At 41.5% G+C, this 13,294-nt stretch overlaps 1 protein-coding gene across 1 annotated transcript in view; it reads left to right on the plus strand.

Moving 5' to 3' along the window:
- The first annotated feature begins 12,885 nt into the window (after positions 1–12,885).
- LOC150089606 (microtubule nucleation factor SSNA1-like) overlaps positions 12,886–13,294 on the plus strand; it is a 36,579-nt gene continuing 36,170 nt past the window's right edge. The window contains exon 1 of the mRNA XM_090368689.1: positions 12,886–13,131. Within this exon, the coding sequence (XP_090224815.1) occupies positions 13,080–13,131 (52 nt within the window). The 5' untranslated portion in view covers positions 12,886–13,079. The remainder of the gene's footprint in view (positions 13,132–13,294) is intronic.

Here is a 13,294-nt window from a genome sequence, read left to right on the forward strand (position 1 = left end):
GGCAGGACCTGCCACAGTCTGGTTTGCTCCCACCCACCATGCACACAGGCCACATTGGCAACCTGAGCCAGCTCCCTTGTTTGGCTCACTGTCTGACCTGTTCCTGGAAGAGTGGGGAGGGGACAGTTTGCTGTCTCCCTTCCCCCCTGCCACCCTATTTCTTCCATCTGGTGGGGCATGGGCATGCCCCACTGTAAACTGGAGTTGCCTTCCTTTCAGCTCCATATTTCTATCTACCCCCCAGTCTTCAGCCTTCACCCCACTCTATTTGACAGCAATGTGAACATGCCCCAGACAATCTAAAATCACCAATCTAAATTAATTTTGCCCAACATTTTGGACTTCTAGCGCTTCCCGCGACGCGTACGCGATATTTTTATTTATTTATTTTTTTTTTTTTAGGTCCTAGCCACTGCAATCTCAGGAAATTAGGTGGCAGGACCTTCCAGAGTGAACTATATACTAGTGAGTACCTGGTCTGCCTCCACGGGGCGAAAGTGGGACAACGTCGGGCCTCAGTAGGGGTCTGGCGGCTAAATGACCAGATGAACAACGGTACAAGGCATTACACATATACAAAGTCTATACACTTTTAAATCTCTGGCTTGTCCAGTCAACTGGTTCACCCACAATGCAAACTACGCGGAGATGGAAGAAACCCCTGGTGCCGCTTGACCCTTAATACACTTTACATTTTACACTATAATACTGGTGTACCTTGTCTGCCTCCATATTTTTTTTTTTTTTTTTTTTGATTTGGTAGTTGTTGGCGCATTGGCGTCTGTGGCCATATTGCACCTCCCAAGGTTTTTTGCAGTACTTTGATCCAAGCCCGGGGCGGGAATCGAACCCGCGACCTTTGGGTTGCCGGGTAGGTACTTTACCCACTCGGCTAGCCCAGTCGGCCTGCCTCCATAGGGCAGAGTGTGGACAACGTTGGAACCCATTAGGGGCCCAGCAGCTAAATGACCAGAAGAACAACGGTACACGACATAGTGACATAGTGTTTTTTGACAAGCGGCACCGGTGCTTTCGCACAACTCCGCATTTGAATCTCTTGTGAAGTAAGTCAGTACAGTACTGTCAAGGCCAGATATCATATGTTAGTGTATGTTCATGTTTGCTTAGTGCGGGTTATGTTGTTCATCTGGCCGCTTAGCCTAGGGTCTGTGGAACACCACAGACTGCTAGTTACCGTCACTGGCACTGGGAGCCGGACCAGGTATGTGGAAAGAGAACTCTGGCTGGCCGACCCTGGGGTTAGCCTGAGCTTCCCAGGGAGGGCCGAAAAAAAATATAAATAAAATAATAAAAAAAAAATAATAAAATAAAATAAAAAAAAAAATAATAATAATAAAAATAAAAATAAATAAATAAATAATAAATAATATAAAATAAATAAATAAAAAAAAATAATAAAAAATAAAAAAAAATTAGTAATAAAAAAAATAAAAATAAAAATAAAAATAAAAATAAAAATAAAAAAAACGGTACACAACACTACACATATACAAAACCCATACACTTTTAAACCTAAACCTCTGGCATTGATAGTGTTCTGTTCCATACCCACAATGTATACTACGCAGAGATGGGGGAAACCCCTTGTGCCGTTTGACACTAAACACACACTCTACACTCTGTACAGGTTCATGGGAAGGTTTGAGCACCTCAGTCGCCCAAGGACGCTCGGCCACCAGAGGGTGTCGAACGTCCCGAAAAATCGACTGAGATGACAAGGAGGTATTTTATTTGGCAGTTTTCAGCTGCAGTCATGATTCTTTCAAGTATGTCAGTAGTGGATCGTTCTCTCCTAAATCCAAATTGGTTCTGTGCAGGAAGCTGTGCTGAGTTGTAGTAGGTTTCTATCCTATCCTTTGACGTAAGAGCTGCTTAAAGGCTTTGTTTAGTATGGAGATAAGAGCGATCGGGCGATATGAATCAATCAGGCATGTGTTGTAGCTTGGTACCTGGAATGGTACCTGGCGAAGACCCTCCCGAATGGTACCTGGCAACCTTCTGCTACCAGGTACCATTCGGGAGGGTCTTCGCTCACCTCAAGCATCGATGAGCCGTGGTCTTCCAACACTTAGCCTGCAGTTCGTGGATTTGCCCTCTTTGGACCACTTTTGTTAGGTACCATCCATTGCTGACCGTGAGCAATCCACAGCCGTGTCGTTTCAGATATGCTCTGACCCAGTCGTCTGGTCATTACAATTTGGCCTTTGTCAAACTCGCTAAAGTTCGCTGCCTTTCCCATCTGAAAAACAAGAGTAACACTGATTCGCTGGTCATAATGTTTTGCTCATTGGTGTAAGTATCTATTGTACTGAAATGTGTTTCCTCTATGTGCCTCAAGAGAAAAATCTGGTCAATTTTAAACGATTGGATCTGTAACCACAGTAATATTTTCTAAACATATTCTCTCAATATGCCTTCCGTCTTTTAAAAATAGCTCCCGACAAAATATTGTAAGTAACGCTGAGCAATGTAACAGCCCAGGAGGGGTGGAAGGGTTTATTTTTTAGTAAAGGAGCATATAAAATCTAACGCTGCATCCAGTTGATGTGGATGGTCAGTGCCATGATCAGTCAATTTAGTGTGACATAAGCACGGGAAAGCAAAAATCATTGCGTTCACACCTCAGACCAACAAACAAAGCCATAGATTGAAAATAGTCGAAAAAAGTTCCTCCCGTCATTGACGGGATTCGAACGAGGTCCTTTGCCACCGGATGTGAGAATGATGGAGACCATGCGACTGTGCTAACCGCAGATACAAAGATTATAGAAAAAAAAGTTGTGGAAAATAGCTTTGACAAGTGATTAGAGTTCTCGAATGCCACTTGGAAGATAAGCAAGTTTTCTTCTTTCAGCATGTTTAAAATTTAATTTGGACTGACAAAGCCCCAATCACTATGGAATGGTTCCAGGAACATGACAATGACTTTTTTTTTTTGCTGCAGTGGCCCGCTCATCCCACGGATCTTAATCCTATTGAGCATCTTTGGGATTAGGTGGAAAGGGCTGTTCGCTGCAGGCCCACACCTCCGTCGAATTTCAATGAACTGCGTCACACTCTCATGTCTGTATGGTACTCCATTCCTGCAGAACGTTTTCAGCATCTTGTTCAATCCATGCCTGGACGAATTCAGGCTGTTTTGAAGGGTAAAGGAGGCTCAACACGCTACTAGGTAAGTTTACCTAATAAAGTGGCAGCACAGTGCATTTTACAATAGTTGCGAGCTTCAGTGAAACTGATAATTCGGATAGAAACTAGTTTGGAAGAGGAACACAAACTTATTTTGAACAGTTTTAGCCCATAAATTGTAAAACCAAGGATTAGATAAATCAAGAGATTTTAATGTGGAATGTAGAATAAAGGATTTCATCCCTAAAAGAATTTCACTGACACGATCTGAGCATACGTTGTTATAAGATTTTAACCAGTAATTTCATCAAGGAATATAAATCTCGCAGGTCATCGCAATTTGCGTTCTTGTAATGCCAAACAACATTAGATTGAGAATAGCCACGAAAGAAAGTCTTCGTTGGCAAAATACTATCGCAGAGTTGCGATCTGAGGAGTAGAGGACTACACACACACATGTCGTCCGTGTACTTAGGAGGGTTGTTTGTAAGAAAAAAGTAAAGTGTGTTGCGATCTGGTTAGGTTTCACTGGGCCTCCGTAGCCAGGTGGGCAGGAGCAGCAGTGCGTAGCACACGCTTCTTGGTTAGACCGGGGTTCGAGCCCGTGACCACCAAATACGGAGGATGCGGAAAGGTCAGGGAATGACCACCGCATATCCCCGGAGCAATATGGCCTTAGTTGCTAATGCTCCTAAAAACCAAATAACAAAAAATAACATAACAGGTTTCACTGGTATTCTGGAAGGTAAATGACCAAACCAGCTGGGTTCATGTGACTAGAAAATGGAATCCAGTTGGAGGAGTGAACATTAAATTCACCTAGGGAAATTATCTCATTGTTAAGAAATTTGGCTTGGAATAAGTCAATTTTCGAAGAGAGGACGTTGAATACATTAGTCTAGTTGTGCGAACAATAGAGGCAACAGGTGAATTTTACAGAATGGGGGAGGATGATTTTAAGCCAGAGAAGACCGAAAAGGGTAATTGCAAATTGTTAATCATCTGAGAGGGAACATCAGAGCAGATATGGGTACAATTGCTATGTTTGAATCGAAAGAATATTACAGCGAAAAATTAGGACAACTGAGATGACCAGTGGTTGTTATCCTGAGAGAACTGGGATTCTCTCAGAAAAAGTATTACAGATTTTCTAGACTGTAAGTGGAAATAGACATCAATAAGATTGGAACTGAGACCGCACATAGTTACGAAATTAACGAATTGTTTAGGAGGTTTCGATCTTTTCATATATAAGTTTGTTCTATTGGCATGATTATTCATGATTTTTCAGTAGTAAGAACAGAAGGAAAGATCTGTTTCTTTGAAATAATGAAATTCTTGGATATGGCGTATACGCGGTATGAACATAGCCAGCTCCATTACATAATGTCTACTCGACAATCCCCGCGCATACACAATACTCGGACTACCTGCATTGATTATCTGGCAGAGTAAAGGCAGCGAGATCATATTAGATTATAACTGGAAATGGTGATGCAGAAGCCTCTTAGAGAGTAGCGAATAGGTTCAGTCTGGTGGATTGTCTGGCGGCCAACTTGAAAACTGTTTAAGAACGGTACAACCGAAATATAACGAAGATTGGATTTCGCCGTGATGTCCATCCGAAACTCCAATGACATCAATCATAATCCACGATGAAAGAGTTGGAGGGAGTTGCCAGAGTTATTTTCCGAGGAACTAGTCTTGGTTTCTCCCAGTTCAAATCTCCAATAAGCAAAGTGTTAATGCTGCACCGGTTGATAAGAGTAATTTACTTCATAGTTTTCTGGGAACAAAGTTTCTTTCATCACCTAAGATTTACGAACTCAGAAACGTAGTGAAAAAGCAGATAGCAATTACACTGAGTAGACAAAAATCCTGGGATACCTACCTCCTAAAGGGCATGTCCACCTACCCGTTACTAGGTAGGTAGCAACGGGTAGGTCCACCCTTCTCCCGGTTAAGGGCGCTCACACGGCGTGGCATTTAGTCCACCAGTTCACAAAAGCGTTCCACAGGTATTTCCATCCAGCTTGCTGCACCGCTGTCGGTAATTTCGCCACATTCCCCGCTGGAGGATCCAAAGCTCGAATGGACCTTTCCACAGAATCCCAAGGGTGCTCCATAGGGTTCATGTCCGGTGAACGGAGAAGCTGTTCCAATAGTGGTATAAGTTGCAGAATGTTTTCGAATGATCACGACCCAAACCATTACAAACTGTCCACCTGCCTGAACAGTTCCTTGTTAATATGTTGGGTGCATAGCTTCGTGCGGTTTCCACCAGATACACACCCTCCAGTCCGCTCAAAATAACTGGAAACGGGACTCATTGGACCAGAAGATCCGTCTTCTGGTCCGTCATCCAAATTCCAGTGCCGATATTCTTTCCCTAATTTGAGGCGTAGAGTCCAGTGTCGTGGTGTTATCAATGGAACTCTGGTGGATCGGCGGCTCCCGTCACTTATTGCGGCTAATGATCGCCTGATGTTCTTGGTGGAGACGTTTCTGGCACCCCCCTCGTTAAAGTCGGCAATGATTTTTGCCACAGTTGCTCTCCTAGTTGATTGAAACTATAGGAGTCAGTTATCGATGGCCACGTTCATCCATCACATTTCTCCGCTCACGGCACTGTCCACCATGAGATGTTATTCCGGAAATTGATACTGTCAAACGGGAATAGTGCAATTTCTGTACCACCTCAGGGATATAGTGACCCATGTGTCGGGTACCCACTATCATCCCTCTTTCAAAGTTGGTTAACTAACTCACGACGTTTATCCATATTGACATCGAATTACTGCGTCCGTAAATGCATTGATGCCATATACCTATATACCTGCCAAGCGGTGGTTTCGCCCATCTCCATCCTAACCACGCATGGTGCAAAAAATCCTGATTTCGGATACCCTGAATGATGCGAGTAGTTTTATAGATCTTTTTCACAAGGTCGCTGTTTTTGTCGGTCTCAGGCGAGTGTATCATGGGTTTTTTTTCCCTTGGTATCTCGCCATTTTCTTCAAGCAAAACAGGTAAATCGACCGGCTGAGATATGAAATTTACGGACATTAGCATTAGCATTAGCATTAGTAGAGGCATATGATGCAAGAAAGCAAGCTTATTCAGCATCAGCCAAAAAAAAAAAAAAAACTCTCTCCCATTTCACCCCTCCGTTCGTTCGAAATACCTGTCCAGTTGAGCTTTAAATTTGTTTAGGCTATCAACTTCAACAACAAGTGATGGAAGTCGGTTCCACCAACCAACCACCCGCTGGCCAAAGGCAAATTTCCGCACATCTATCCGACATCCGTCCTTCCTCAATTTGAATTTATGCCCTCTGAGGTGATTATTCTGAGAAAGATGAAGAATCCCATTGGCATTGAGCATGCTCAAACCATTCAAAGCCTTATACACCTCTATCAGATCACCTCGCCGGTGCCTAGTCTCCAGACTCTGTAATTTGCAAAACTTAAGCCTTTCTTCGTAAGAGCAACCCTTTGTTCCATTTACTAATCTTGTTGCCCTTCTCTGTACCCGTTCCAGCAGCTCTACATCCTTCTTGAAATGAGGCCTCCAGACCTGTATACAGTACTCAAGATGTGGCCTAACCATTGCCTTATACAAGGGAATAATCACCTCCTTATCCCTGCTAGAAAAATTCCTGTATATCATTGACAAGACACCATGAGCTACTCTTGCAGCTCGTCTGCACTGCTCAGAGAACTTCATATCTGCCTGCACAATTACCCCCAGGTCCTTTTCATTCTCCACCACTGTCAGTGTAGTACCGCAGAGTTGATACATTGCTCTGGGGTTACTGTTACCCATATGTAGTACTTTACATTTGTCAATGTTAAACTTCATTTGCCACATCTCAGCCCATCTGTTCAACCTTTCAAGATCCTGTTGCAGCAGCATAGCGTCAGTAGTGTCCTTAACGACCCTGCCAACCTTTGTATCATCTGCAAACTTAGACATTAAACTTGATATCCCATCATCAATATCATTCATAAACACCGAAAACAACAATGGACCCAACACTGAACCTTGAGGAACTCCACTAATAACATTAGTCCACGTTGAGCAGTGTCCATTGATTACCACTCTCTGTCTTCTGCCACTCAACCATCCCCTTATCCATAGCAGCAATTTGCCTCCAATGCCACACTGCTCCAATTTGTGCAGCAGTCTTCCATGTGCAACAGTATCAAAAGCCTTTCTAAGATCCAAATATATAATATCAAAGTTATTCCCTGCATCCAGTTCTTTTGTGACTACATCATAGTATCCAATCAAATTGGTCAGGCAAGACCTGCTCTTAACAAAACCATGCTGCGTCTGAGCTATAACTGAATTCTTGTCTAGATGATCCTGCAGTGCTTCTTTAACCAGTGCCTCCATTAATTTACCTGGAACAGAAGTTAAACTAACAGATCTATAATTACTTGTGTCAGCCTTTGATCCTCCTTTGTGAATTGGGGTTACATTTGCACATCTCCAGTCTATGGGTACCTCCCCTGAGTCCAAAGAAGCTCTCATAATTATGGCTAGGGGTTTGCATACTTATTTTGCTGCCTCCTTTAATATAACTGGATAGATCCCATCCACCCCAGGTGCCTTTTTTATGTTTATCCTCAACAATCTCTCCTCCACTTTCCTCTCAGTTATTACAAAATCATCCAGCTCACTGCCAATGTTTACTTTACCTACATCATTCCCCTTCCTGAATAACTCCTCATGCGTGAATGTAGATGCAAAATACTCGTTTAGATTGTTAGCCACCTGAGCAGGATCCTCAACTGTTGAACCATCAATATCCAGTGGACCAATCTGATTCATCCCTTTCCTTCTCGAGTTCAAGTATGTAAAGAACTCCTTTCTGTTTTTCTTTGCATCCCTTGCCAAGGATTTTTCGTAGTCTGCCTTTGCCTGCCTAATCTCCTTTGTGACTTGGTTACAGACCAACTTATATCTATCATAGGCTTCCATGTCATCCATTAATTTGTATGTATCCCATGCATTTTTCTTCTCTGCCACATGTCTCATTAGTCCATCTGACAACCATTTAGGCCTAAACCTTGAACAATATTTCTTAGTTGGTATGTAAAGCCTGGTAGCCACCAAGATTAGTTCCTTGAATGCTTCCCATTTTGAGTTTGCTGTTGGTAACATCATCAATTGGTCCCACTGTATAGAAGTTAAATACTGTCTCAGACCATCATAGTCGCCTTTACGAAAACAAAAACCCTTCCCTTTACCTCTGATGGTAGTTACCTCCTTGAGTAAATCCCACTTCAACACACTGTGATCACTGCCACCTAGTGGTTCATTTATCTGCAAGTTCTTAATGCATGAAGAATCACTACTGATAATCAGATCAAGAGTATTGCTCCCTCTTGTTGCCTCACGAACATGCTGATGTAGAAATCAATCATCCAATAAATCCACAAAAGCCTTGCTAGTGTGCGAGGACCAACCCACAAATTCCAGTCAATATCTGGGAAATTAAAATCCCCCATTATAAGACTCTCTGATTTACTGGCCCACTCTTTTTCCCTGTACAATATATTATTATACTCATCAGAGTCATTAGGCCTATAGCACACTCCTACTCTCAATTTTGATTTCCCTATGCTTATGTCACACCAAACTGACTCGACACTGCCCTGTCCAATGATGTCAACTGGCTTCACTTCCTTTGACTTTATGTGTTTCTTAATTAATAGCATAACCCCTCCTGTCCTGTCTATCCTTTCTATATACATTGTATTCCCCAAATTCCAGTTCCGCATTACTTATATCTGTGTGACACCACGTCTCTGATATCCCAACAATATCTGCCTTTGATGTTTTGAGCAATACCTCAAATTCATCAAATTTATTTACCAAACTCCTAGCATTGGTGTACACGCAGGTATACATGCACCTGTTTCTATTCTTAGCTACCCTAACACAACCCATGTGTTTACTTGTAACGCAATGACTACCAGCAGTCTCTGAAATATCCTGCATCTTGTTTTTCAGACTGCTGCTCATTTGAATAGAAGCAGTGCAAGAATCACTTCCACCTCTGCCAGTGGCTACTGTTAATCTATTAGTCCTTGTATCCCCCCCAACTAGCAGTTTTCCGACCCACCTAACACTGCCTCGACAGCATCAACAAAAATTCTTGCACCCTTTCTATTTAAGTGTATCCCATCCCTGTAGAAGCAATCTCTCCTGTTAACAAGTACAGTCCAGGCTGAAAAAAATTCTACCCCTTGAAGCCTTGCACAATCCCTCCAGGGCCGAATTGATCGACAAGGCTCTCATCATATACTCCTTCCTATCGTGTCTGGGCAGAATTGCAGACACTTTCAAGTTCAACCCTAATTCACGGCTTTTTTTCAACAGTGACCTGTACTTGCTAAGTAATTCCGCCGGTCTCCTACTCTTAATATCATTAGTGCCAACGTGTACAACTATATCACCTTTTGTGCCCTTAAAAGATGATATCCGCTCTACAACGTCATCAACCTTTGCCCCTGGCAGACATACCCTGGTCCTGTTCCACCTATCCTTTTTAAAAAAGCATGTTCCCCGTTTCCCTGACAATAGAGTCACCAACAACTACTAGTTCCTGTGGGACCAGTGCATTCTGCCTAGGGGGCTGCCCCTGTGTTGCCTGATGACCAAGTGCAAGCTCTGGCGTTGATGTGGGCAGCTGAGAGCTTGATGGGCCCCTCAATTTATTTCCTTCGAGGGCATCCACCCTGTCCTTCAAGGTCTCATAAAGGCCCATAACAACGCTGAGTTGTCGCCTGATTTCCTTGCACTCCTTACATCGTGCACACACAAAGACATCCCCCTTGGCAGTATCATGTCCCGTACCCGACTGCTCCGCAAACATCAAGCAAACAGTGCATTTTAATAGACTGTGATTCAGAGGGCAACTGCCCCCGCTCAGTTCTCCCCTGAACCACAGCACTCCCATTAGCTTGAGCCTTTTGCTTTGGTGCTCTGGTCAGAGTCATGATTCCAATTTAATTCAATAAAATTTAAAACAAAAATTAAATCCTTAAGTTATATCCCAAAACAGTTATGTTATATATATATATATATATATATATATATATATTTTTTTTTTTTTTCGGTATTTAGTGTTCCCTTTATACAACTTCCGTATCACGTGTACTACTATAGTTATGTATTAATTATTTGTTAGGATTAAGTCGTTATATATATTTCTAGAGTTAAAAATACAATTTAATTGACAATAAAGTTTATCAAGATTAATAGATTTACTGATTAATTGACAATATTATATTATGCAGTATACTACACTAAGCTTATGCTATCGTGTAAAAATGGCGGGAATTCACGAACGGTATTTCTACGGACTCGTAAGTATTGATTAGCTTCGAAATCTCGCTATCTCAATTTAGAATAAACTAAGGATCCTGACTAGGTCTATAATCTACTTATAGAAGATAATTTGATATAACAATTGGTTAATAAATCGACTAAATTTGGTTAAAAGACCTCTCGTTCAATTTGTGACACGTGGATTTGATTCCGTTACCGATACTAAGTAATATCTACGAAATCTCTGTCTAAGTTAAACTTTAAACTAAGTATCGTAACTAGGAATATAAAGCTACTCTAGAAAATAAGTTAATATGACAATTTAAACTAATAAAGCAGAAAATAAATCAGGAAAAACTTCTCTGTTTGAAGAGCTTTAAGGAGCAATGTCTGCACAGGCTAAGCTCGCACCCATAATAAACATTTGCAAACGAATTAGTTTTTCGGGTGACTGTTATGTGACATTTTAATGTTTTTCACTCAGTGTATACCAGTCATCATTACCCACAAATTGCAGTCAGAATTATTCATTAAAACGAAGAACGGAATTTGAAAACCTGGCCGGACTTCACCAAACAGGGAAAAAAAAAAAAAAAACAATAATCTGATATAGGTCAATCACAGTTATAATAATAGTCTAATTCAATTATTGGCAACGTGATGAAAGAAAGGTCAACTTATGCAACTAAAGAAAAAGATAGATAGGAGAATTTTAGTATTAATATTTGCAGTTGTAAATGTTGCTAACTTACACAGCATCATCTGCTACAAAAAATGTCGACAGCATCAGTTGCTCTCCTTTAATAATTTTCATAATTCTTCTTTAATTTTATTACAAATACACACTTCAAAATTTTTCGTAATTTTGTTGTCAGCAAGACTGAAAATATACTGTGCAAAAACGATTGGTGGAATATGACCAGGGTATGTCCGCCAAGGGAAAAGGTTGATGATATTTGTGCAGTCGCATATGTAGTGCTGTGAGCAGTGGAGATGGGCTGCCACTGCAGTTCATGGAGTCTTATCAATGATATATAGGAATTTTGCTGGCAGAGACAAGGAGGTGTTCATCCCCTTGTGGAAGGCAATGATCAGGCCACACCTTGAGTACTGCGTACAGGCCTCCAGACCTATACGCAGTACTCAAGGCCTGTACGCAGTACTACATTTTAGGAAGGATGTAAAGTTGTTAGAACGAGTAACAAGGTTGGTGAGACGAACAAAGGGGATGTCTTTACCAAGTGAAACTTTAGTTCTGCAAGGTGCAGCTTCTGGAGACTAGGCACCTGCGAGGTGATCTGATTGAGGTACATAAGCAAGTGCCTGCTCAATGCTGATGGGAATTCATCCGCTTGCTCAGATTAAGAACCTGAGGGGGGCATAGATTCAAATTGAGGAAAGGCAGTTGAGAAAAGTAGGCGGAAGTTTGCCTTTAGCCAGCAGGTATTTGATTGCTGGAACAGACCTTTATCTGTTGTTTTGGAAGTAGGGGCTAGCATCTGGTGAGTATGGGCATGGCACACCCAGGGTCCTGAGCTGGATATCATCGTTCTTCTTGTCTTGGTGATTCCCTTTTGTCTCTCTCTCTCTCTCTCTCTCTCTCTCTCTCTCTCTCTCTCTCTCTCTCTCTCTCTCTCTCTCTCTCTCTCAGGGTGGCTCAGGAATTTTTTTTTTTTTATTTTGCTGATGTAGCATAAGCCTCAGGCTTCCTTGCATCATATAGTTAATAATAATAATAATAATAAAAGTTGATAGCTTAAATAAATTTAAGCCTGAACTAGAGAAACATTTGGAGTCACCCGATGGGTGAAATGGGAAGCTTTTTTTTTTTTTTTTGGCTGATGCTGTATAAGTTTACTTCCTTGCATGATATGCCTCAAATAATGCTAATACGTTGTAGAGCAGATATCATCTTTTAAAGGCACAGAAGGTGTACACCTTGGCATTGGCACTAATGACAATTAGAGTAAGAGATCTGCGGACTACAGGAAATACATCACCAAATACCTCAAGTTGTTTAGCGTTTTTCGCACATCAGCAACTTAGGATATTCGAACTTAGGTCTTTTCCACCCGGTGTGAGGAGGACCGTGATTATGCCAACTATGTTATTAACGAGGGTTTTTCGTCCAGGAAAAAGACTGATCGATCTCAATGCACGCAATTTATTGGCACACTGTACTGACTCCATGGTCTTTCTCGCTCTGGTACGACAGAACACAGGCACACCATGATACTTAGAGGTCACGTGAGGCCATTGCACTTCTGAAACGGGGGAAATTTAATTTTTCCTCTAGATATCACTGTGGTGTTTCCTCTAGATATCGGTGCTTGTCAGCAAAGGCTGATATACGCGATAAAAACATCGCGTTTTTAAACAGTGAGGTCTGAATTTGTTTGAGGGCGCAGTCGTAGTGAAATTATAGGAATTATTGGCATTTATCTTGTTCGGTTGGTGTTAATGGTGTAATTTTGTTGTTAACTAGACGTTAATAATCAGTAATTTCGTTTTATGTTTTACTTTTTAGTTTCTTGTATTATTTTTTTTATAAATGAGATGTTAGTGATGTCCTGAAAGAAGTGGCTGACATGTCGCAGCAGGGAGCGGAGCTTCAAACTTACAATAACGAGCTAGTCGTTTGTAAGTAGTTTTAAGATTAGAAAATTCGGTTGCTTGAAGTTCGAATTTTGTTAAATAGGTAATTCAACGAAGGTGAATATTTTGTAGCAAATTTCAGTGAAAGTAATAAGGCTGTGTGTTTTGAAAATTATATTGTAAATAGTTGTAATCCAGAGTGCAGACT

This window comes from Mastigoproctus giganteus, chromosome 2 (genome assembly GCF_048544385.1).
Source record: "Mastigoproctus giganteus isolate SK-2022 chromosome 2, ASM4854438v1, whole genome shotgun sequence".
In the NCBI taxonomy this organism is placed as follows: domain Eukaryota; kingdom Metazoa; phylum Arthropoda; class Arachnida; order Uropygi; family Thelyphonidae; genus Mastigoproctus; species Mastigoproctus giganteus.